General features: G+C 36.8%; 1 protein-coding gene across 6 annotated transcripts in view; it reads right to left on the bottom strand.

Annotated features, from left to right (window-relative positions):
- Nucleotides 1–11,216: 11,216 nt before the first annotated feature.
- The window catches only part of RNF2 (ring finger protein 2), a 50,684-nt gene continuing 34,247 nt past the window's right edge, over nt 11,217–27,653 (bottom strand). For 3 of the 6 annotated variants that reach the window (XM_081824718.1, XM_081824720.1, XM_081824719.1), the window contains 6 exons: nt 24,066–24,154; nt 21,190–21,364; nt 20,340–20,555; nt 15,579–15,851; nt 14,461–14,632; nt 11,217–14,178 (listed from right to left, as the gene is read on the bottom strand). In XM_081824718.1, coding sequence (XP_081680844.1) covers nt 14,077–14,178; nt 14,461–14,632; nt 15,579–15,851; nt 20,340–20,555; nt 21,190–21,364; nt 24,066–24,105 — 978 coding nt within the window. In that variant the 5' untranslated portion in view covers nt 24,106–24,154 and the 3' untranslated portion in view covers nt 11,217–14,076. The remainder of the gene's footprint in view (nt 14,179–14,460; nt 14,633–15,578; nt 15,852–20,339; nt 20,556–21,189; nt 21,365–24,065; nt 24,155–27,653) is intronic. The other 3 variants (XM_006732907.3, XM_081824717.1, XM_081824716.1) reach the window with 1 other exon arrangement.

A 27,653-nucleotide genomic window follows, 5' to 3' on the forward strand; every position in this document is an offset into this window, starting at 1 on the left:
CAAATGAGCACAAAAAGAAAAGTTACTAGTTACTTTGGTTTATATAGTTAAAAATTACTATAAATCCAGAATTCAAACCACGTGGACCATATGATTTAGTACATATTGTTAAATTGAATATCAGGCTCAAAGTTTGCTAAATGCTTATCAGCATAACATTTTGATCAGTGATAAAGTTGGGTTTTGTGCCAGGAGCCTAATTTGATATCAAAATGTATTAATTACTGTTATTTAAAATACATGTATTAATTTCACATACACAGGCAAATTTTCCAAAGAAGGTATGGTGGTGGGAAGTAGTTAAGAACTCTGTTGAGGTAACGTATCAACCTACAGAGGAAATAATTTTAAAATTCCAAATAATGCCACATTAGCACCTTGTTCCTTTCCATAACAACTGTATTAGTTTGGGACACACAAATGTTGACTGCATTGTAAAGTAACATGAATGTATCCCTCCATTAAAATTTGATTAACACAAGAAACCAGTTTTTACTCTACCATCAGGAAACCAGTGTGTTGCTAGTTGCTTACATTACTACTCTAACCATACACTTGGGATATAGTAGGAGAAGGAAAGAAGAAATGGGTTTGGGAGCCAATGCGGTGGAATTGCATTAAAACTCCATTTATCACTTGAGTTCAGTCAGACTCCACTCTGAATAAATGTATGATGATGTTCTGGTTTCCAGAAAGCAGAAGTGGAGACCAGTTTAGTAATCCCAAAGGCCTAGGAATCTCTTTCCTCAGTGCATTATTGTTCTGGTAAATGGCCACAAGTTACTTTGGAGAAGGCTAAGAGGAAGATACATATTACCTCTTTGTGATGTTATGGCAGGGTCCTTTACCAAAGTGCTCTGGGAATATGAATTAAATCAGGCCTGGGAATTGCTAAGGGATCGTGACTAATATAATGGCTCCAGATGTCCATCGACAGATAAATGGATAAAGATGATGTGGTATGGGGACGCCTGGGTGGCTCAGTCAGTTAAGCGTCTGGCTTCGGCTCAGGTCATGATCCCAGCATCCTGTGATTAAGTCCAGCATCAGGCTCCTTGCTACACGGGGAGCCTGCTTCTCCCTCTGCCTGCTGCTCCCCCTGCTTGTGCTTGCTCTCTCTCCCTCTCTCTGACAAATCTTAAAAAAAAAAAAAATGTGGGGCGTGTGTGTATGTATATATATACATACACACAATGGAAGTGTATACACACACACAATGGACTACTACTCAGCCATCAAAAAAAATGAATCTTGCCATTTGCAATGACATGGATGGAAGTAGAGGGTATTATGCTAAGCAAAATAAGTCAATCAGAGAAAGACAATGATCATATGATCTCATGTGAAATTTAAGAAACAAAACAGCATCACAGAGGAAGAGAGGAAAAAATAAGACAAAATCAGAGAGGGAGATAAACCTTAAGAGACTCTTAATCATAGGAAACTGAGGGTTGCTGGAGGGGGAGGTGGGGGGGATGGGGTAACTGGGTGATGACATTAAGGAGGGCACGTGATGTAATGACCACTGGGTATTACAAAAGACTGATGAATCACTGACCTCTACCTCTGAAACTAGTAATACATTATATTTTAATTGAATTTAAATATTTTTTAAAAATAATTTAAAAACATAGTGGCTCAGGTTAGACCTGTAGTTTTCAGTTATATAAATCAAATAGGAACACTGGCCCTTTGATTCACATAATCAATTAGCCAAGGCCAAAAAACTCCCTGTCGGGACTATGCTGATCATCCTGTCAGTCTTACTGCCTATTATAGTAACTAAAATTATGTCCACCTTTCTGGTCTAGCAGCTAAGGGAACTAGGTTTCTGACACAGTGCTGCCTGGGCAATGCCCACTGAATAAGGAGAGCCATTGCAACAGAAGCATCTTCCACAGCATCCCTGGCCAATCGACATCCTATAAAGCTTTTCAAGGATGCTCTGCTCACCACCGTATTTCCCAATGCCTATGTAAAAAGTTGACCAGGCTCTCATAAGATCTATAGTGAGACAGTGGGTGAGCAGATCACCTAATAATACATCCTCTCCAACATTCCTCTAAGTCTTTGATTTCCTTTCTCTACATTGTATCAAAGAATTTCTAGCATCTTAACCTTCAATTTAGATGAGCCAGTGCTGAGTTTTTCTTTCAACCAAGTAAACAGAGTGACATCCTGCTGTTCAAGCTGACAAATTGAGCCAAAATTTCTGGTACAAGTGTATTCATATCAATAATTTAACCCAATTTAAAATTACGTTCCTACAAGATCCAACATAACCTATTTACACAGGTATACTCCAAATATCATTAGTATATTTGAAAAAAACAGCATTTTTTTCAGGTCACACTCTGTACTTGTTCCCAAGGACATGCTGGGATCTGACTCTAATTATATCCTGCAGGCAGTAAAGGACTGTAAGGATACAGCAGATGGGGTGCTTTTTCCAAGGGAACTCCATAAATTAGTGAAGTTAGAGGTCATCTGCCAAAGCAGCAGACATCCAAGGGCTTTCTTCCATTTTAAGTGAGGCTCAGTGGAGTTTAAGATTTAGGACAGTCATTCATCTAAACCTTTCCAAAATTCTTATTCCAATTTTCAAAGTACTCCTGTTTGGGGCACCTGGGTGGCTCAGCCAGTTAAGCGTCTGCCTTCAGCTCAGGTCATGATCCCGGGGTCCTGAGATGGAGCCCTGCATTGGGTTCCCTGCTTCTCCCTCTCCCTCTGCTGTTCACCCTGCTTGTGCTCGCTCTCTCTCAAATAAAATCTTAAAAAAGAAAAGAAAGAATGCTCCTGTTTCCTGACCAGCGTCTCTACTCTTGCTTGAAAGACACAGCAACAGAGCAAATTCAGCCAATTCACAAGAGCAAACTGTTTCCAGTATCTCAGCCTTAAAGCTACAGGGGAGGTTGAAAAGTGAACACCTCACAATTTTAGTCTCCACACAGACTGACTTTCCCTCATTAGGGAATTCACAAAGCCCACAAGAGGTTACAAAGGCTGAACATCTTTTAAAAAAAAAAGTGTCTACATTTATACATTTATCTATAAGGCCTTGTCATCCACAGCCATATGAGCCCTTTCTTTGCCCACCCAGAAAAGAACCCCTCTTCTAGCCCAAAGATCCTTTACCAGCTCTGAAGAGACAAAACCGTTAACTTTAAAATGCGAGTAAACATATATTTGAAATCCCCAAACTGCAAACCTCTTCAACCTACTTTATGCGATTGAAATGGGATGAGAATTTTAGATCATGTAGGCCAGAGAATAAAATTTGCCAAGTTAAAACACTTCCTAGGTAGTGGCATATTAATTGCAATAACTTATTATTTGTATGAAACTTAGAACGACACAGTGTTGTTTTCACATAGATTATATCCTATAATTTATAGCAAGGCTAAGCAAGATTAATTTATCCAATGCCATTCTAAAACTGGCAAGTGAAAGAGCCAGGATCCAATATCAGGCTCACCTCAGTGCCCTTGCTTTTAGCCACTTGGTGATCTGTCTTTAGTAAAGGAAATACGTACATAAAAGTTTAGGGCGCCTGGGTGGCTCAGTCGGTTAAGCGGCTGCCTTCAGCTCAGGTCATGATCCCAGTGTCCTGGGATCGAGCCCCACATCAGGCTCTCTGCTCAGCAGGGAGTCTGCTTCTCCTTCTCCCTGTGCCCCTGCTCTCTCTCTCTAATAAATAAATAAAATCTTTTAAAAAAAAGTTTAATTGTAAATTTGACCAAAGGCAGTCCCATAGGAAATTCTGGTACAGATTACAAAATTATGGTTAACCACTGGTCTACTGTACATTTTCTATCTGAAACCCTTTAAACCAGTATACTTTATACTCAATAATTATCTATGCAGATGCAGAAAGCACTTCCAGCTTCATTTCCATTTTCTACCACCAAGAATTTCCCAGAACATAGTTTTTGATAGCAAAATCATCGCAAACTACACCACCAGCATTCTGGGGACTTTATGTTGAAAGGGACCAGTCATCTCACCATAATTATGGGGCCCCCTCTACTATGCCTGGTATCCCAAGTCTCACACAGCTCTGGTTCATTTTATGTAGAAAACTTATTGCCCCTCTCCTGCTGGATCAGTGGATAGTGATCTGGTGGTAAGGGAATGTTTCTGTGGGTCCAAATACTCCTCAGACACACCATTAACCTATCTCATTTTCACACCCATTTTACACACTTGTCTTTCCAGTAAGTCAAAGTCTCCAGTTGTTAAGCCTTTTGTGATGTTTGTTTTTGATCTTGTTTCATCCAGCTTAAATCAGTTACCATCAACTGTTCATCATCTGTGTGAAAACACCTAACTTCCCAAGGTGTTGACAACTAACATCTATTATCTATCTCAACAATCCTTGCCTTTGACCTGTCAAATTTATTCATTAAAAAAACAAAATTATTCCTTTGGCATCATCTTAATGGGGTTTGGTTTAAACTGGGCAGTTTATATTTTAATCCACAGTCTAAAGAGAAAGAATACCTTTTTAGCAAATATCTTTTGCCAACTGAACAGTACCTCCTTCAGTGTATTTTTATTACTGGTCACCAAATAAAATTTAGCCATCTTATTTTTTGCTAAGAGATTAATTTAGTGTAACAGAGTAGTATACTTTCATCTTTACCTTGGGAATTGCCTAAATTGTGTCTAGGCCCATAATAGGTATTTTTGTTCCCCCAAAACTCATGTTTGAGTCCTACCCTGAGTACCTCAGAATGTGGCTGTATTTGGAAGTAGGGTATTTAAAGAGGTAATTTGAATTAAATGAGGTCACTGAGGTTGGGCCCTGATCTGATAGGACTGGTGTTCTCAGACACACACATGCTCAGGGGAACAACATGTGAACACAAAGGGAGAAAATGCCATCTACAAGCCAAGGACAGAGGCTTCTAAAGAAACACCACCACCTTTGATCTTGGATTTCCAGCCTCCAGAACTGTAAGAAAATAAATTTCTGCTGTTGTTATGTGGTACTTGTTACGGCAGCTCTAGCAAACTAATACAGCCATCTAAAGTGGAAATAGGTAGTGAATGTTACATATATAATGAAAAAAAAATCACTTAAGATTTTGAGGGGTTCATTTGAAATTTAGTGTAACTTAACACTGAAAAGAACTCTCCAATTACAATCTGCTAAAATAACCATAGTTTAGCTATACAACTAATTTACTTCTGAAGTCAACTCCTAATTATAATTAGAAAAGGAAATTTGTGATTTCTAGCTTTAAATTTCCAAAAGTAAAGCAACTTGGGGAGAATTTAATAGGAAGCAAATGTATAGCCATATTCAAAAAGGTCATAGTTTTACACCAAATAAATCATCTGTGATATAAAGACATTCTATTTATAAGCATTAGAATGCATCATTAAATGTTTAAGCTGGAAGCAACTTTAGACACTAATACTTATTGGGCCCAAAAGGCTAGGATGGTTAGACCAGAGTATGCTAAATGACAAAGTTTAACAGAAGACCCATTTGTCTTCTACATTTTAAAAAATAACCTCATTGAGGGAGAAGGCACCTACCATAAAATGCACCCTTTTAAAGAATTAAGGAATGGTTTCTGAGATTTTAGAATATATAGAGTTGTGGAAGTACCACCACTCATTTTAGAATTACTAATTTTCATTACCCCAAAAAGAAACCCCATACCCATTAGCAACCAGTCACTCCCCATTCACTCCTTCCCCAACCCCTGGCAGTGACTACTTTCTGTAGCCTATTCGGGGAAAACACTACTCCATATTCCTGGAAGAAGTCCTACATTAACTTTTATGTTATTGGATTTGGCATGTTAGTGGGGTTTCTGTTTTTAGATGTAAAAATAAAGAATACAGAATCTCTGTATTCACAAGAGATAATGATCTGTAGTTTTCTTGTGATGCTTTTGTCTGGTTTTGGTACCAGAGTAATACTAGCCTCATAAAATAACCCTCATTTATTTCTTGGAAGAACTTATGAAGGGAAGGTTTTTAATTTTTCTGTAAACATTTGGTAGAATTCACCAGTATAATATTTGGGCTTGAGCATTTTTCTTTGTGGCAAGTCTTATTACTAATTCAATCTCTTATTCTAGGTCTATTCAGATTTTCAACTTGTTCTTGAGCCAGTTTCAGAGTTTGTGTCTTTCTAGGAATCTGTCCATTTGATCAAGATTATCTAATTTGTTGGCATACAGATGTTCATATTATTCCCTTATAATCATGTTTCCTATAATGTTGACAGTAATTACTCCTCATTCATGATTTTAGTATTTGGTTTTTTGATCAGTCTAAAAGTTTGTCAATTTTATTGTTTTCAAAGAACCAGCTTTTAGTTTTATTTTCTCTATTGCTTTCCTATTACCCATTTCACCTTTTTTTTTTAAGTCCTTGTTTGCTTTGTGGTTTGCTCTTCATGGTGTCTTAAGGTAGAAGGTTATGTTGAGATCTTCTGTTCATATACATATCCACAACTATAAATTTCCATCTAAGCACTGCTTTAGCTTCATTCTGTAAATTCCAGAATGTCGCGTCATTTTCATTCACTTTGAAGTATTTTCTAGTTTACTTTTTCTAACATTATTTTTCTAGGTTTACTGTTTAATTTCATTTGTGAGTTAACCAAATTTCCTTCTATTGATTTCTAAATTCACTCCATTATACCCAGAGTCTGTATGCTGCTGTTTGTGTATGTCTGCATGTGTATTTTTTGAAGTTTACCAAGGCTTGTTTGATGTAAACCTGCCCACCCTGGAGATCATTCCATGTGTTCTGCTACTGTTGTGTAAAGTTTGCTACATGTATGTAAGGTCTACTTGGTTTTACTGTGTGTTGTTCAAAAGTCTTCTATTTCCTTGCTGATATTCTGCCCAGTTGAACTGTCCCTTATGACAAGAGGTATTAACATCTTCAACTATCATTGTTGATCTCTCCCTTCAATTATGCCAGGTTTTGCCTCATCAATGTATCTTAAGGTCCTATTGTTTGAATACATGTTTATAATTATTACATTTTCCTGAACTCTTTGATCATTATAAAACATAATCTGTCTCCAACAATTTTTGTCTGAAAGTGTATTTTGTCTGATATTAGTATAGCTACTCTGGTTCTTTTGGTTACTGTTTTATGTTCTATCCTTTTACTTTCAACCAATTTGTTTCTCTGAAACTAAAGTATGCGTGTTTTTAATCTGCCATATCTGCCTTTTAATGGCAGTCTATTCACATCTAACATAGTTAAGGGTAACAAGACCTACAATCTGAGAGTTTGTTGTTATGTCTTATTTCTCTATTCTTCCACTACAACCTTCTTTTGTGTTAAATGTTACTTTCTTTTATGCCATTTTGTTTCTTTTACTATATTTTGGGGGGATTTATTTTCTTAGTGGTTGTGTTAGGGATGACATCTTAATTTGAAATATTCTAGTTCAGATTAATACCAGCTTAATTTCAATAGTCTAGAAAACCTTTGCTCCGATATTGCCCCATTCCCTTCTTGATGTTTTATGCCATACAAATTACAGCATTATACATAAGGCATTCAACAGTTCTACATTTATTACTTTATACAGTTTTCTTTCTAAATCAGAGATGTAAACAAGCAGTTACAATTGAACGTCTGAATCCCTGTGAGCCCCAACCCTAATGTGGTAGCATTTGGAAGTTGGGCCTACGGAAGGTAATTTGTTTTAGATGGAATCATAAAGGTGGGCCTCCATGATGGAATTAGTGTCCTTGTAAGAACAGGAAGAAACCAGATCTCTCTTCCTCCCTCTACCATGTGAGGAAACAGTGAGAAGGCATCTGTCTGCAAGCCAGGTAGAGGGCCCTCACCTCCTGGAACCAACCTAACCTATCCACACCTTGTTCTTGGACTTCCTAGCCTTCAGAACTATGACAAAGTCTGATGTTTAAGCCATCCAAACTATGGTATTTTGTTATAGCAACCCAAGCTAATACATTTATACCTTCCTTTTTATTTAATTACGTAGTTAACTTTACCAGTTCTACTTACTTGTGTGGATTCATGTTACTATCTAATGTCCTTTCACTTTTGTCTAAGTGACTCCCTTTAGTACTTCTTAAAGAGCAGGTATGCTTAAGACAAATTTGTTCTGTTTTCATGTGGGAATATCTCAATTTCTTTCATTTCCAAAGGATAACTGTGCTGCATATAGATATTCTTGATTTTTTATTATTATTTGAGAGAGAGAGAGAGAAAGAGAAGGAGCAGAGGAAGGGGCAGAGGGAGAGGGAGAAGCAGACTCCCTGCTGAGTGGGGAGCCTGATTTCGGGCTCAATCCCAGAACTCTGGGATCATGAACGGAGCGAAGGCAGATGCTTAACCAACTGAGCCACCCAGGCACCCCCTTAGTTGACTTTGTCTTTCATGACTCTAAATGTCTGTCATTCGCTACCTTCTAGCCTCTGTGACTTCACATAAGGAAACTATTAATCGTATTAAAAATCCCTTGTATGTGATGAATTACTTTCCTCTTGCTGCTTCCAAGAGTCTTATTTATTTAGCATTTGTTGAGCTTCTTGGATGTGCAGGTTCATGTTTTTCATCAAATTTTGAAATTTTTTAGCAATTACTTCTTAAAATACTCTTTGAGCCCCTTTTCTTCCTCTCCTCTGGGACTCCCATTATGCAAGTTAATACACTTGATGGTGTCCCACAGGTCTCTGCAGCACTTTTTCCTGCATTTCTTTTTCTGACAGGATACTCTCAATTGAACTGTGTTCACATTTGTTGAATATTTCTACCAGTTCAAATCTGTTAGCCCCTCTATTTTTAATTTTTTTAAGTAAGCTCTATGCACAATGTGGGGCTTAAACTCACAAACCCGATATCAAGATCACATGCTTTACTGGTTAAGCCAGCCAGGCATCCCAGGATTTTTTTTATGAATTTATTTCACTGTACTATTTCAATCCAGTTCTACATGGTTCTTTTACCATAATTTCTACCTCTTTAATGTTATTCTCTATTTGGTGAAAAATTGTTCTCGTATTTAGTTTTTAAGATATGGTTTCTTTTAGTTCTTTGGACACAATTTTAGAAGATAACAAAGTCTTTGTTTAGTTAAGTCCAACATGTGGGTATCTTCACACTTCCCTGCTTCTTCACATGTATTGTAAATTTTTGTTGAAACTAGACATTTAGGGCGCCTGGGTGGCTCAGTTGGTTAAACGACTGCCTTCAGCTCGGCTCATGATCCCAGGGTCCTGGGATCGAGTCCCGCATCGGGCTCCCTGCTCTGTGGGGAGCCTGCTTCTCCCTCTCCCACTCCCCCTGCTTGTGTTCCCTCTCACGCTGTGTCTCTGTCAAATAAATAAATAAAATCTTTAAAAAAAAAAAGAAACTAGACATTTAAAATAATACAGGCAACTCTGGACAACAGAACCCTTTCACATCCCTCAAGGTCTATTGTGTTTGTGGTTTGTTGAGTGACCTTCCTGGACTAATTCTAATAAGACACTGCATTCTTTGCCATGTGTGACCACTATATTCTACTTCATTAACTTAGAGGTCAGCTAATGCTAATGCTTAAATGCCTTGAAACAATGACATAATTCCCTCGGTCTTGTTGAAGTACTCTGTAAATGTGCTGGGATAGGCCTTCAACACCACAACATGTAGTTTTTGTTTTGTTTTGTTTTCACCTCTACCTTAGCCTTCACTTCCTGCTTGCAGAGGCTCACATTGTGCCACAGGTGCGATTAGTGACTTCCTGTTTTTTTCCCCTTGGGAACACATATAGCCTTGCACATGCATGTAGCCTTCGATATTCACAGGAATATGCTGACGCTTTTCAAATCCTACACGGACATGTCATTCCTCAGCTTTTCCTTTTATTTTTTGGCCACCTTCTTTTTAGTCCCAATTGGTATCATTGCCTCAAAAAAACCTGCTACGTTAAACAACTGAAGCTGTTTTTAACAAAAAGGCTGTAGATAGGGCTCTATACACATGGGCAGAGTCAGATCAAGTAAAGACAAGTTCTGGGAATAGAGCTATTCAGTGAAGGACCAGACAAGTCAAATGGTGATGATGATTCTCTGGGATGGGCTTTTTAGGGAGCTTTAAGCCCCTTCCAGTGGTTACAAGGCTGCTGATTTTCACTGCTGCCATAGTTTCAAGGCTATTCCTTTTCAAGGCTACCCAGGAACTAGGGGGAAGGGGGTAGGGCAATCTATAATGCTATGGAACTGGTATTATAGTTTTTATTACTGATAAATATTTAGATTATTGAAAGCCTTTAGTTCAGTTTTAGAGTTTTGAAAAACTTGACTTTGACTTTTACAGTGTTCTCATCACTTTTATGGAAGAACAGATTTTCAGCGGTCCTTACTCTTTCAGAAGCATTCTCAAGGAAGTAATTTTTATAGTGACAACAACTGCACACAAATATTCCTTTCTTAGAACTATGCTTCTGTTTTTAGAAAAGTGTTTCTAAATAGAAATGTGAGGGGATTTTAAAAAGACACCTTTTCTCATCTAGCATTTCAATTATTTCATGTTTAGTTATCCGAATCAGAATCCTGAACCTCAATTTCCTAAAATGTACAAGGGAAACATGGTCTTCTTCAAAGGTTCAAAGAATTTAAAATTATAATGTAAAACTTATAACAAAGCTACAGTAATCAAAACTGTGGTACTGGCAAAGGGACAGTCATATATATATAGATCAATGGAATACAGAGCCCAGAAATAAACCCTCACATACATGGTCAATTAATTTCACATAAGACTGCCAAGACAATGCAATGGAGAAAGAGCATGTCTTTTCAAACAAATGGTGCTGGGAAAACTGGATATCCAAAAGCAAGCAAAGCTGAATCCTTTCCTTTTACCATGCACAAAACTCAAAATGGATCAAATACCTAAATGTAAGAACTAAAACTATAAATAAAACTCTCAGAAGGAAACATATAGGAAGATCTTCCTAACACTGGATTTGGTAATGCTTTCTTGGATAGGACACAAAAAGCACAGGCAACAACGACAACACAAATAGCCATACTAGACTTCATCAAAATTAAAAATTTTGTGCACCAAAGGATGCTATCAATAGTAAATAGGCAACCCACAAAATGGAACAAAGTATTTGTACATCGTATATCTGATAATAGATTAGAAAACTCCTACAACTCAACAAACCACCACCCAATTAAAAATGAGCAAGACTTAAATAGACATTTTTCCACAGAAGATATACATATAGCCAGTAAACACATGAAAAGATGTTTAGTTAGTATCACAAGCCATTAGGGAAATGTAATTCAAAACCACAATGAAATAACACTTTACACTCATTAGGGTAACTATTAAAAACAACAAAACAAAACAAAACAAAAATAACAAGTGTTGGTGAGAATGTGGAGAAATTGGAATCCTAGTACATTGCTGGTGGGAATATAAAATGGTGCAGCCCCTGGGGAAAATGGTTTGGGGTTCCTCAAAAAATTAAACATAGAATTACTGTATATTCCAGCAACCTTGCTTCTAGGTATATACTCAAAAGAATTTAAAACACGGACTCAAACAGATACTTGTACAAAAATGTTCATAGTAGCATTATTCAAACAGCAAAAAGTGTCCATCAATCTGTGTCCACCCAAAGATAAATGGTTAAACAAAATGTGACATAAACCTACAACATGGATGAACCTTAAAAACATTATGCTAAATGAAATCAGACAGACAAAAGGACAAATATTATATGATTCCACTTATAAAAGGTGCCTAAGATAGTCAACTTCAAAGAGAGAAAGAATAAAGGTTACCAAGGGCTTGGGGGATGAGGGCGGGGAGTTACTGTTTAATGAATCCAGAGTTTCTGTCTGGGATGATGAATTTAAAGTTGTGAACTAGATAGTAGTGATGTACATAACACTGTGAATGTACTTAATGCCACTGATTTGTACACATAAAAATAGTTCAAATGGTAAATTTGGCTATGTATATTTTACTATAATAAATTTTAAAATGATAATGTATCCAAAGGCCCTACCGCATTTGGTGAGCCTTTTGTTCTTCAACTGAAAGGGTGGGTACAGAAGTTAGAGAATACTTTACAAAACCTTGGTTGGTAGTGATGGTAAACTGTACCCACCCACCAAACACATACACACACGTGCACACGCACACACACACGCACCCTACACTCAATGCTCTACCAAATACCTATTATATTTTGCAAAGAATTACACATCTAATGAATTCACTAATGATGCAAAGAGTTTACATCCTCCCATACCGACAGACAGAAACACATTCTCTAAGCACAAAGCTTATATTCACAAATAATTTTCTGCTTCAAGACAAAATTTCAATTAATCACAACGGGAATTTAGTTATTTAATGCAACCACTAATCTAATATCACCAATAAAATCTAAGCAGTTATATCACAAAACCAGGGTTATATTCAGTGGACATGCATTAATAATCTATACAACTTAACATTACACCAGAAAAGGAACTGAATACAAAATTTCCCTTGATTTTTGGTGGTCTTCAAATTTCATGGCACAGATTACCAATAAAACTGTAAAAACAGATTTTAAATATTTTCAATAAAATGCTAAAAAATTTAATGAACCTTTAAGTTTTCATACTGGACTCAAGATTTAAAACATCAAGCTGGCCCCAATCTGTCAAGAATGACAGATAAATATTTACAATGACTAGACAGTTATTTAGTTACAATGGTACTGGAGGACTACTCACCCCTGGGGAAAAAAAAAAAACCCTTTGGGGTTAATTTCTCAATGCAATCGAGTCTTTGTAAATACTGTGATAATTATAAACTTGGAAACATACCTGGAATCAGGACAGTGATGAAAAGAAACACACAAGTCAATCTTATTTCTGATCTGTCTTCATAAGGCCTTCTGGCTCCAAAAGCCCAACACTGTCCCTCAATATAAAACTAAATTAAGAATAATAAAATGACTTTACCCTACTTGCTGACATTCTTCTACAGAATAATCTTTTACTAGGGCAGGGCTCAAGCTCCATTAACTTGCTTCTCTAGAGTGTGATTAGCAGAACACCAAACTGATAAACTGATAGGGCCACCCAAAATGCTGAACACACTTTTCAAACAGAAGCAAACTTTTTTTTCCAGTTGTTTGTTCTATGTGCCATGTTATTCTTGAAACTTACGTGGCTACGAATAAGAAAAGAATCAGGGAATCTTTGAACATATCTTGTACTTTTCATCAAGGCTAAAGTGCAAAATATCTCCATATCTCTGGTATTTTAATAGGAAAAAACATCAAACACACATAATAAAGGAACTGAAGTGACAGTAAAGCTAATACAAAAGACCTCTTTAAATATACACTTGAAGACTACATAAGACCAATTTTTCTTTCTTCAGTGAAATCGTAAATGAACCAAGTTCTCATAGAACTTGACATTTTGTTTCTCTTTCCCAGGATCAGAAATTCCAAAATTAGAGGGGAAAAAATGGAAAAAAAATAACATTGCATGACAATGGACACTAAGTTCATAAAGAACCTTTTTTAAAAAAATGAGATATTATGGAAGAAAATACCATGAAAATAATAATCCTATGAGAATTGTTTTTTAAGCACAGTAAATTTGAGCCTTGGTCTTCATGAAGATACTACAGCTTATATAGAAAACTATAAATATACAAGACTCCAGGAAAAAAAGTCAAAATACATATTATTTAACATTCTGTAGGCCTAAAAAACTTTTGAAGGGAGGGAAAAGGATAGCCAACTGAATCTTAAGAATACAGAACTATGAAAAATTCCTGGGTCAAAAGGGTGCTCCAAATGGAACCATACTTCATGAAAACATACAACTTAGATATACTTTTAAAGGAAAGAAAAAGTCCTGAATAATTGCAGTCCCTTCCAAAAAGGAAATCTTAAATTAAGGGGAAAAGATTCTAATAGTGTAAACGAGTCTGGCTCAGAAAGAAAACTGAACAACATATCCAAGATTCTGTCCATAAAAGTAAAGACGTTACATCTTTAATATTAAAGAAATAGGCTATAAAAAAAGTTCATTCTCAGACTTGGTTTTAGTAAAAAGCTCATTTGTGCTCCTTTGTGGGTGCATAATAAAGTTCCATGGGTTTGTTCACTTTCCAGTATTTCTCACTGACCAATTCCAAAGAAAAAGAGCCATTTAATACCTAAAACAGAAAAAGAAAGAATTAAAAAACTACTCAAAGCAGAGTAGTGAGATGAAACAAACATCAAAGTCCGTTTTTTTTTAATCTTAGGATAAAACTTGTCACTTATACTATTCATAAAAGGACAACCAAAAGACATCAAAAAGGTAACCCACTGCAATTTCTCATTCTGCAGGGTCTCAGGATCCTGAACCATTTTTATTGGGCCCCACCAAAACACCTGCCAGTCTCAGATGGTGAATGTGCTCCCAGTTTCAACAGCCTATTCTTTTAAATACTCACAGTGAACTGCCCACTGGCTGTTGCTATGTAAATGGTATACTGCTTCTCACTGGCTGTATCAAGGTTCATCTGATTTGATTCTCCTTTGCTTCGAAGTTCTTCCAAAGCTAACCTCACAGCCAGATACTTGGATAAGTGATCAACAGTGGCATTACCTGAAGTCTTTATGTATCTGGAAAAATAAATTAATAATTTAATTTCTACATTAATGATAAAAACATACTCAAATTATAGAATACATTTCTAACAAGCTAAATAAAATGTAAATGTCTCAATTACTGACGAAATAGCATTAAAAATTTATTCCTCTATTGCCTAAACATTTTTTATTGAAAGGTACAGAAGAGGGGAAAGTACACAACTCACCATCTGTCTACAAGGGCAAGAAAGCTCTACCTACCTTACCATCCATAAATATGACATAAAATGACAAAAATCAAACAAATACAAGGAGTACGGGGGAGGGAGGGAGTACCCCTCAACCCCAAGAAGCAGAATTCTGCCATCTACAGCAGCAAGAAGAATAACAGAATTTTGAGCAAATTTTATACTAAGAACTGATCGATTTTCTGGTTTTTGAGACAGAGCCAAGAAGCACTAATCTTGAGACTTTTTTGAAAAGCATGGTTTATAATTCAATCACTCACTGAACGAGTTAAATTTAAAGGGCTCTTCCTCCCCCTCTATCTAGGAGGCTCATTCCTATTATTTTCTTTTTAAAGATTTTATTTATTTGAAGAGAGAGTGAGTGAGAGAGAAAGCATGAGTGGGTGGAGGGAGGAGCGGAGGAAGAGGGAGAAGCAGGCTCCCCACTAAGCAGGGAGCCCGACACAGGGCTCCATCCCAGGACTCTGGGATCATGACCTGAGCTGAAGGCAGACACTTAACAGACTAAGCCACCCAGGTGCCCCAGGGTCACTCCTTTTAGATACACAGATGTGGGTAGGAAGCACACAAAGAAGAAGGAAAACTGTAATTCAGGCAGCCGGAACATCCAAAAGAACCCTGGCAATCAATGGTATGACAAATAAGGCCCTTACTTCTTACACAAAATTGCCTTTTAACTCCAAATTAAGTATTATGAATTCAGATAATCTGAAGCTAACCTACACACTTACCTTGTCTGTGCACTATCATCTTTTTCCATTAGTGTGGGATGAGGCCTGAATACTAATTCAATTTCACTAGCACCATCCATTACTGGATCAATTGCCACTGTTGCATTGTTATTATCAAGCTCAAGCCCGGAATCATCAGATGTTTTGGTCCGTTTGTTACTAGGTCCTGCTTCCTGATTACTGTGTGTGGAAGCATTACTACAGTGAGAACTGTCACCATTGTCTTCTGCTCCACTACCATTTTCAATCTGTTGTTTCTTGCCTCGCTGTAATCTAGTGAAGGAAAAATAAGGGGTTGCATAAAATTTACATTTGGACCTTTTCAATGCATTGATTTTGAAACATGTTTACTGAACTTTAGAATTCTAAAAAAGTCTTCATAATTGAATTTGCTCCACGCTAGATAATGGCATTTATTTTGAAACTTCATGTCCCAGAAAGTTCTAAAGAACCTCACTCACACACATACATCTGAATGACAAACAAATGTTCATATTCACTTAATAATTTTCTTTGTTGACGAGAGGAATTATTGGCCTATATTGGCCTTATTTACATGTTGATAAATTTTTTTGTTATGAGATTTTAAATCTAAAGAAAGACATGATTCAGAAATGAAAATGTAAAAGTTCTAAGGGAAGATATTCATGCCTCTTTAATTAAAGGTTCTTAAGGAAACAAGACTTAAGAGGAACGGTAAGCAGCCCCTCCCTGCCAACCTCACTCAAAGTCTGCTAATGCAATATAAAGTTATGCTAGTGAGAAAAATGAGATGGATAGCTAAATCACAAGATTGGATACAGAAGCAGTCTAACAAGCTCAAATATTAAAAAAAAAATAACTGGGCAAGGTGCTTTGTGTACAGATCTGATTTACTCATCAAAACAATCACCAAGGTAGTTAACATTATCGTCATTTTATAGTTGAGAAAACCAAAGAAAATGAAGTTCGAAGCTCCATGGTTATAAGCTAGTAAGTGCCAGAACTAGAGCTAGGATGTGATAACACATTCTGCCACACTGCCCCCCTCTTTATCTGTATATGAAAGAAATATGAAGAAATGACCTACACTTCTAAGATAGTATCATTATTACATGTTTACTGCCAGGACAAGGAAATCACAGCCCACTGCCTAGGAAACATGCTTTCTTAAAAAACAACAACAAGCAAAAAAAACACAAAATAATGTTTATGCAATCTACAGATCATTTTAAAATTAAGAGGGATCATTAATATGTCAAATGACTAAACTATGATCCAAAAAGATGTAAACAGATACAGTGAAATATTATTTAGTCTTAAGAAGTGAAATAAGCCAGTCATGATTCCATGTCTATGAGGTATTTAAAGTAGTCAAATTCATAAAAACAGAAAGTAGAATGGTGGTTGTCAGGAAATGAGGGGAGGAGGAGGGAATGAGATGTTTAATGGGTACAGAGTTTCGGTTTGATAAGATGAAAAAAAGTTCTGGAAATTGGTTGTACATTAATGTGAATGTATTTACAATACTGAACTATACACTTAAAAATGGTTAAGATGGTTAAGTTTTACATTATATCTTTTTTATCACAATTTAAAATACATATATATGATATGAACAGGCCAAAATAATGAAACAGAAAAATTCAACAGTGAAAATATAAAGACCATACTTATATTTTCCTAAAATCTACAAGTAAAGCAAAAGCAAAGTTGTTTCAGTTGACTATAAAGTAATCTAAACAGGGTTACTTGTCTTAATGTATTTATTTTCATCCCAAACTTCTTTCCAAAAATTTTTGAGGTTGATAGAGCTAATTTATTTCAGGCACCATTCTTAAAATAATGTTCATAAGAGAGATTAAGAGCTTATTATATTTTGCATTTATCAAATCATATATTACATACTATTCTAGAGGTAGCATTTCAAGACCTACACCATCAAACTTGAATGTCACATGAGGAACAATAACAGTAATTAGGAATGTCAATATTTAGCCTTTATCCTTGCTCAGCAGGGAGCCTGCTTCTCCCTCTGCCTACTGCTTCCCCTGCTTGTGCACGCTCTCTCTGACAAATAGATAAAGTCTTTAAATATATATATATATATATATATATATATATATATAGCCTCTACTATTTAAACAACTAGTAGACAGAAGTAGAATCTGAAATAAGTATAGAATCCAACGTAAGTATTTTGACAAAGACAGATCAAGACTGCTACACATAAGAAACTAATTTTAAGGGGTGCCCGGGTGGCTCAGATGGTTAAGCATCTGCCTTTGGCTCAGGTCATGATCCCAGGGTCCTGGGACTGAGCCCTGCATTAGGCTCCCTGCTTGGCAGAGAGCCTGCTTCTCCCTCTCCTTCTACTGTTCCCCCTGCTTGTGCTCTCTTGCTCTGTCAAATAAATGAATAAAATCTTAAAAAAAAAAAAAAAACTAATTTTAATTCAATATAAAAGAAAAACTTAAAAAAAATTCACACATTCAAAAATATTTACTGAGCAGCTACTTGAAGCCAAGCATGGTTCTATGCACTGGAGTTATAAGAATCAGTAATACTGACAGTCTCTCTACCCTCTAAGGGCTTATATTGTTCTAGTGCAGCAGGTAACACATACATGTCATAGAATAAGTGCTGTGGAGAAAAATGAAGAAGGGAGGGTAAGATGGTTGGATTCCTGAGGTGGAGATGGGAACTTAGCAGACATCTGAAGAAAGTGAGTGTGCCACGTGGATTATCTGGAAGAGGGTTCCTTAAAGAGAGAACAGTAAATACAAAAAAGGCCTTGAGACAAAACCACTGCTTCAGAAGTTTGAAGAACAGCAAGGAAGCTGTAATAAAGTTGTGAACAAATGAAGGAGCTTCTATCACATACTCTCACCACTAGAAATGTTCAAGCAAAATCAAAGGACTGTCTATAAAAGATTTTGGAAAGGGGACTCTTTGTCCTGCTAAAAGACTAAAATGAACACCATTCAAGTCCCTCAAACTCTTAGAAGTGCATAACTCTTTAAAAATAAATACATTCAGGGGCGCCTGGGTGGCTCAGTCAGTAAAGCGTCTGCCTTCGGCTCAGGTCATGATCTCAGGGTCCTAGGATTGAGCCCCATGTCTGGCTCCCTGCTCAGCAGGGAGCCTGCTTCTCCCTCTCACTCTCCCAAATAAATAAATAAAATCTTTAAAAAATAATAAAAAAATAAAAATAATAAAAACAAAAATACATTCAACACTTAGTATTTTATTTTACTTTGCTAAACAGAGCTGTAGGTCAGTTTAATATAGTTACAATGTAGCACATCTTCTTCAAAACCACTTCTGGAACCTTAAAAACAGCAATGCTTGGACCTCAATCAAAGATTCTGATTTGCCTGGTTTGGGATGATACTGGAGGTCCTAAAATTTTAGAACTTCCCGTGATTCTGATGTTCAGCCAAGGTGAGAAATACCAGACTGAGATGGGGCTTTACTGGCATCTCCTACTTTGGAAAATGATGACTCTCACTGAGGCCTGAATATATTAGTAAGTATCAGAAAGGAAACAAGAGGGCGCCTGGATGGCTCAGTTGGTTAAGCGACTGCCTTCGGCTCAGGTCATGATCCTGGAGTCCCTGGATCGAGTCCCGCATTGGGCTCCCTGCTTGGCAGGGAGTCTGCTTCTCCCTCTCCCACTCCCCCTGCTTGTGTTCCCTCTCTCGCTGTGTCTTTCTCTGTCAAATAAATAAATAAAATCTTTAAAAAAAAAAAAAAAAAAGAAAGGAAACAAGAATGAAGGTAAGAAAGTGCCCAAACAGTGCAGGGTGTTGAAAGCCATCATTAAGGTCTTTTATCCTGAAAGTGAAGAGAAGATAGATATAAGAGGCTTCAAAGCAAAGGAGAACCATGATCTGACTTTCAATTTAACAGAATCACTCTGGCTGCTGTGCTGAGAACAGACTTTGTAAGGAAAAGCATGGAAAGTAGAAAGATCAATTAGGAGGCTATTTCACTTCAAATGAAAGATGGTGGTGGCCTAGACCAATCTGGATAAATTATGGGAAAAGTTAAAAATATATTTATTCACAGACTGGAATATACAATACGTGAGAAAAAAGAGAAATGTTAAGGGTGACTCCAAAGTTTTTGGCTAAAGCAAATGGAATGACAAAGTTGCCATCAACCGAAATGAGCAAGAATGAAGAGAAGTAGGGGGTAAGAATAAAAAGTTCAGTATTGGACATGTTAAATTTGAGTTAAGGAATAGCTAATTCATATAAAAGAAACCAGGAGAATACTGTCTCCTGAAAGCCAAGTGAAGAAAACGATTCAAAGAGAAATTAACTGTGTCAAATGCTGCTGAGGAAGACGGGAAAGTGAGGTCTGAGAATCAGCTATTAGATTTTGCAATTTGGAGGTCACTAAAAATTTGATAAAGTGACACGGAGGTGGGGGAGGGGATAAAAGTCTGACAACAGGGGGTCCAAAACAGAATAGAAGAAGAACTGGAAATAGTGAGCACAGACAACTTTTTCAAGCAGTTTTGCTATAGAAATAAGAGAAGAAAAGAAATGGTAAGTGGAGGGGGAAGTGGGTACAACAGAGAATAGTACTGTAAACAGAATACCCTATTAATGCCTGGAGGTATGTATTATGCCTGCATGGAAAGGTAACCATGCAGAACTACCATTTGTTACTACGCTGTATCTTTTTCAAAGTGGAGGCTATTAAGTAAATTCAGTATTTTAATAAAAGTATTCAGAAAAATGGCCACCATCCCTGGCCTTCTTTCCCATATACCTGTTCATGGCCTGTATCTTCAGTCCTTCCTCAATGCTGTGACTGAGTGCTTGCTGATTATTGTGCTTGTTGATCCTGGCTAATACTCTCTCTTGATGAGCTTCATACTCATCACGACTTGGATAAATTTTGCTGATGAGTGCATCAAAGTTTGGGTCTGGCCTTAGTGATCTTTTAGAAACTAGCTTTTTCCGACAGGTAGGACATTCTTTATTGCTAAGTAAAAAGAGGGGAAAGAAAATGTAAACAATGTCAGTATCTTTCAGCTAACAACAAAAATATCCAATTTCTGGATAGTTACCTCTATTCCAATACCTTTACCCAGTGACAGAAATTTAAACTGATTAACTTAATTTCTTTGAAAATCTGATTTGAGGGTAAGCAAGATTTTTGGGAACTTCAGGCAGTATTTGCCAACAGGCAAAAATTCGAATACTTCCCAATGATAATTTATGTATAATCATTTTAGAAATAAAAATCTATTCCTTGCTAATATAAATTTCCCCTGATATCCATGCCCTACAAGGAAAATTTACCCACTAACACATATTAATGTTATCAATTATTTTATTAAAATAGCATTCATAAAGATTTTTTAAATATAATTTAGAAGTAGAAGAACCATAGTTCCATGCTTTGTAATTTCCTCAAAACAAATACTCATGCTATAAAGCTTTTAAAATTGTATAAAATCAACTTTTTCAAAACAAAGATTCCCCAATAATTAAAACTTAGACTTTAGAAAAACTTCCAGTTCTCAAATGAATACTTTTAGAGAGTGTATTTCTCAAAACCCATATAGCACCATCTTGGTATAATTAAATACCTAATATAACTCATTTCAACATACCCACTTCTGAGGGCTGTGATAATGCAGTCTGCACAAAAACGATGTAAACACTCCTTTGTAGTCATGGTGTTCTTCAACATATCCAAACAAATTGGGCACATTAATTCACTGTGTAGACTTCGAGGTGAAACCACAATTTCCAAGCCATCCGTTATTGCCTCCTGTACAAGAGTCACTTTAAAATTAAATGCTACCTATTTTTTTTTATTATGGACAAGTTGAAACATACAAAAGTACTGAAAATGACAAAAATGAACATCTATATACCCATCACCCAGCCACCATCACTGTCAACTCACAGTGTTTTATCATAACCTTCCCCAACCCCCCTCATCCCCACCACTGTATTATACCAATGGTCTTATTTTAATGCTAAAAATAATATATTAATGTGTTTAAAAGCCAAGTAACATAATAAAAAAAAACACACTGAATTTGGAATCAAATGCCTTAAGTTCTAGCCATATTAACATGACTCTAAATAATTAACATTGTCTTCTTACCTTCAAAATGAGGAAATTAAGGCTAAATAAACTTTAATTCTTCTATCTTCACAAACTCTACCATTTTGATAACAAACTATGTATTTCATGTCATCCATTTAAAGATTTTAAGATTCCAATATAAGTATTTCTAATTTACATACAGTTTAACAGGATTTCATTTTAAAATCACTTCTTGAACCTTAAGTCTTGATCCACAAAAGCCGTTTTATACAAAGTGGTCAGGTTCTCAGGCTAACCTACAAACTAATTTAATCCATTGTACCAGTCTTAGTATTTCTAACTGTTACATGTAAAAACGTTTCAGTGTAAAAATGCATTTGGAGTTCCAGTGTAGAATTCCAGCGCATCTCTCCTAAGTGCAGAGATGAGTGACTCCCACGTTCTTCACCACTACCTACTTTTCCCACAAGGTGGCACTGAGTACAAATTTACCTCACTTTCCGATACTGGTTCCTATGGATTGAATAAAGAGGTCTAGGGGGTGGCTACTGAAGGGGAAGGTGCAGGTAGAAATAAAAGGCTTCCCATATGTTACTGACACTTCCTACTTCCACTGGCTCTCCACACTTGTGTTTCCTCTACAGGGTCAAAGAATAAAGACCCTACAAGGAAAGACAAAGAAACTATAGATATTGTCCATGAAGGACTCAAGTAAAGTATCTTTACATTCACAGTAACTACCACTATTTTTGAGTGTCTTATTATGTCTCAACCTCTCTTTAGAAAGCACTTTCTGTATTTTCTTTTACTTAATTCAATACACACACAAACTTTTGATTTAGGAATTACAACCTCCATTTTACAAATGAGGAAACTATGAGTATGATGACGACTCAGCTAGTAACCAAGTCTGTCCTCTCCCTCTTTAGAACTTGCCTAGCAAAATCCCAGCCCAGGATAAACTCAACCATCCATGTTCTCCATCTATGTACCTGTGCAGGTGTGTAGTACTGTGGGAGAAAAAAGGGGGGAATCATAGAACCAGACTGGTATCACTAAAAATTTCACCAGTTTCAAATGGGCGTTCAACACTGCTCAGCAATTAGTTTCTCTTGTAACAAACTTGTTTTTCCTACGCTATTTCACACCTTTTCTTCTATCTGCAGAACTTCCTACATCTGAACATTCAAAATACTACCTTACCTCAAATTTCATTGAGAGCTCTTTCATTTTCTATGACATCTTTATAAATCATCTTCTTTCTTGCTACAAAGAGAAAATATGCCTCTTCCTATAAAATTACCTTCCTTCCTCCCTTTTCAAGTATATCCTTTTGATTATTTTATTTGCTCTCAGGCTTCAGCAATCTCGGACTCTCCACTAAATCAGCCTAGAGTAGTATCTGCATGGGGCTGCTGTAGAGTGAAATGTGAACGATATACCTTAGAGCCATGCAGGGCACCGGGATGTCCTCGGTGCACCTCCATCTCCCATCTTACAAACAAAATGTAAAACTTCCCAATTCCATGTTCCCCTCCAGTTTCTACTCCATTTCTCTGCTTCTCTGCAGAACCAAACTTCTCTGAAAAATTACCTACACATTTTCACTTTTCTCCCCCTTCAACATAGCACAATCTATTCAAGTGAATTTACTCCTGCCAAGGTCATGAAATATAAGTACACACTGCCACATACAACGTACACATTTGTAATCCTCATTTTATTTATCCTCTCAATAGTGTCAAACACAGTAATTACACCCTCCCTCTTTAAGAAACCTCCTCTTAGATTTTGATCCTCTCTCTCCATATCCTATTTTTCTTTACTTTGGCTGTTCCTTCTCAGTCTCCCTTGCCAGCTTTTCCATTTTTTCCTTTATTTCTAAATGTTGAAGCTCCTCTGGATGAAATTCTGGGCCCCTCTGCTTATCTCTCTTAAAATGTGCTGACAACCCCCAAAATTTTATATTTGGTCCAGACCCCTAGGTTAACATCTCTGCCTGCCTGACTTACAGGCATCTCAAAATGAGTTCAGTCTTAAGCATGTTTATCTACTTCAAACCATTACCTTAATCCACCCAGTGCCCCCTCCCATTATTATTTATTACAGCACTGAGGACGTTCCCCCTTTACACAACTTCTCAAATGTGTACTTCTATGGATATTTATTCATTTAATGTCTCTAAACTCCATAAGCTGGTGCCACATCTTTTATTCACTTCACCTAGCGCCTAGCATAGAATCTGGTATACAGTACACACTAAAATTATTTGTTGAATCAATGAATGAAGTGTAAACCAAACATACACAAGACTACCTGTCTATAAATTCATTATTACCATTATGTTCTTTCAAGTTTTCATTTTCTAAAAATGTATCCCAGTTTCCAAACATGTCTTACTTCCCCTAAGTTCATCTTAGTCTACGTTACCTGAGGTGTTCGTTGTAATTCGTATAAACTGAGTTCCCATGTTTTGCTTAATGGTTGAGTTCCATTTGTCTGCACAGCCTGAGACATTGCTAAGAATAAAAAGGAAAGAAAAACAATTTTAGTACCTGGAAGGAAAGTAAATCTCAAAATTGATTTTCTGGAATCGTGAATCCTGAAAATAATCAAAATAGAAATGACACACACACCTCAAAAATTAAAAGCCCAAGAATCTTTTCATTTATAAGTACAAGCTATCTCAGTGCAAGAGCCCATCAGTGATCTCTGAATGCCCAACAGGTAGCACACAGAAAGAGCTAATATTATTACCGTATATACAGAAATCTGTCTTAATCCTAAACAATAAATATGCTTCTAAAATTCACGGTCATAGAACTTAGAACTATATCAGGAAAATTTAAGACTCTCCAGTACGGTCAATTCTTGCCAGAGATAACAAAATCAACTTTATAATACTTTAAACTCCTGGTCACTCTGCCTCTACTTTCACAGCTCCACTCATGAAAAATCCCCTACTTGATATAGTAAGTCAGCTTATAATGTTCAGAAAGCTCTTCCTAATGCTGAACCCAAAACTGCACCTCTTCATCCTACAGCTGCCCTCTGGAGGCACAGTGATTAAAACTAATTATTTTTCTACATGACAGCCTTTCAAATATTTGGGTACTGTTATCATATCCCACTTGATTTTTCTTTCTTTTTGGCTAAATATTCTAGTTTCTCCTATTGCTCACAATCTAATGTGATTTCAAGGTCTCCTCACCACCCTGATATTAATTATGCCTCTCCCCTCTAGTTATGAATAAACTGAACAATGTTAAGGCCAATTTCTGTGCTTCTCTTTGAATAGGGGAATGGGATCTAGGACACATGTGAGGAAGATGGTCTTAGAAAACTCTTATGTAGCATAGGAAAAAGAAGGGGCTCCAGGCATTAAAAATATTTATCTATTTAGGTAGGTATCTATTATTAGCCAAGCAGAACTGCTCTAGGTCCTTGCTTCAGAATTCATAGCCTAAAAAGAAGGAAATACATGTAAGTTAAGTAAACTACAATCTGACAAGATAAAGTCTAAGCAGCAGTATGGAATAAACAATAGGGAATTACAGAAGAGGATCAGGGAATTTGAGGAGTCAGGGAAATCTTCAGCAGAGATGGAATGTTTTAAAAACTAAGAGATCACTACACTGGAATGGGATTAGAAAAGAGGGTTCCAGACAGAGCAGAACAGCATGTATGAAGACAGGCATGAAAACCAGGTATGCCTGTATTTGGAAGCTATTGGAAGTTTTAAACAAGAAAGCGATGTGATCAAATAGTTTCACAGAAACTCAAGGAGTAGTGCAGAAGGTAGAAGAACAAAAAGTAAATAGTGGTAAGAAGACAGTGAGGAGGCTGTTAACAAAAACCTGAGTGATGTTAACTATCTGAACCAAAGCAGTTAAACATGGGCAGAGAGAATGAGACAGACTTAATGATACATTTGACATTGATATAAGACAGGAGGGTCCAATATGACTTCGGGAAAGCAACCATCCCTTTACTGAAATGGAGAATATAGAAGGAAGGTGTGGGCTGGAGTTGCTATAAATACTGAGTTCCAGTTATTTATGGGCCACTGAAGTAGAGTGGTCCAGTAGACAGAAAAATCCCACACCTACCAGAAGACACAACCTGCATATTTAAGTAAATCATATATTCTACCTTGGCATGTAGACAGTGAAGGACATGACCTATTTATATCCAGGAAGCTAAACTTCCCATTTCCAGCAAATACCGTTTAAACAGATCTGCTATCAAGAACTTACCCAATCAGCAATTAGCTCAACTTTGCTTTGAGAAGTAAAAGCACTTCACTGAAACTTAACCTCTATTCTAGCCCCCTCTAAAATTCTGCATACCTTGCCCTCTTCCTTTAACAAAAGCCACATTCCACATGAAGTTTCTCCCTTGCCCAAGCAAAAATTTGAAATAAATATGATCAAATGTTTCAGATGAGAGAGCTGTGACTTTTTTTTTTTTTTTTACAATTTCAAGGCTGGGGCGCCTGGGTGGCTTGGTCGGCTAAACCTCTGCCTTCAGCTCAGGTCATGATCCCAGAAGTCCTGGGGCTGAGCCCTGCATCGGGTTCCCTGCTCAGTGGAGAGCTTGCTCCTCCCTTTGCCCCTCCCCCTGCTCATGCTCTTGCTCTCAAATAAATAAATTTTAAAAATCTTTAAAAAAAAAAAAAGTTTAATGATTTCAAGGCTGTCCACTGAGTGTACCTTGAGTATTTTCACTGGTTTTGCTTATCAGAACTAGTGGACTCCCAAACAAGCAAAAATTCCTTGAGCCTTTGGTGTTTCCTGGTAGATACATGTGCCATTATTTCTACCATAAATCCTACCACAACATAATGAATCTCTCAGAGAACTAAAATTACTCGGGGAATTTCTAATAATTCCAAATCCTACTCCCATGTCCCAACCTGTAACTGTTAACCTGAGGCCCACTATAAACCGAATAGTCCTTTCTTGTCTCCAGAAAGCTCCCCCAGCAAATTAATGGGAACCATCAAATAAAAAAAGCCTTCTGCTGATGGCTCTTTTCTAGAAATACCAGTTCTCCTGCACATAACCAAATTATATCTGATTTAGATATTTGTATTCCTGTGACAACAAGATTCAAGAAGTAATTCACAAGTTAGTTGTAGTTGATTTTCCTGGTATTTGGAAAAACTAGGATTTCTGTGGCTTTGAAAAGTTTTCCAGTCACTCTGTTTTTATCTATATTACAATCATATGTTTCCTGGTATCTGGAGTCTTAACTGCTACTGAATGGATGCTATCTTACCAAATAATGCAGCAAGTAATCCTGAGACCAAAAAAAAAAGGATACAATCTTGCTAATCTCAAAACCACGAGCTGTATTTTTTAAGAATATATCAGCAGTGTAGATCTGAATAATATTTAGTGGCCTCTCCTGTGACCTGGCCAAGGAGGGTCAATAGGGATCTAAGATTTTAAAATTCCATTTTTTTGCCTCAAGACATAATTCACACACACAGAGGAAGCATACACATAATACATGGCTTAAAGGCCAGATCCACCTGTATAAAAGGAAGCTCAAATTTCTACTTTTGGCAGTCACTGAACAGATAAGCTTTTTTGTTGTTGTTGTTACTGTATCTTTTTTTTTAATTTTATTGTTATGTTAATCACCATACATTACCTCATTAGTTTCAGATGTAGTGTTCCATGACTCATTGTTTGTGCATAACACCCAGTGCTCCATGCAGAACGTGCCTCTTTAATACCCATCACCAGGCTAACCCATCCTTCCACCCCCCCTCCCCTCCAGAACCCTCAGTTTGTTTTTCAGAGTCCATGGTCTCTCATAGTTCGTCTCCCCCTCCGATTTCTCCCCCTTCATTCTTCCCCTCCTGCTATCTTTTTTTTTTTCTTAACATACATTGCATTATTTGTTTCAGAGGTACAGATCTGAGATTCAACAGTCTTGCACAATTCACAGCGCTTACCAGAGCACATACCCTCCCCAGTGTCTATTACCCAGTCACCCCATCCCTCCCAC

Source organism: Leptonychotes weddellii, chromosome 6, assembly GCF_054177405.1.
Source record: "Leptonychotes weddellii isolate Sample4059 chromosome 6, ASM5417740v2, whole genome shotgun sequence".
NCBI classification, from domain to species: Eukaryota; Metazoa; Chordata; class Mammalia; order Carnivora; family Phocidae; genus Leptonychotes; species Leptonychotes weddellii.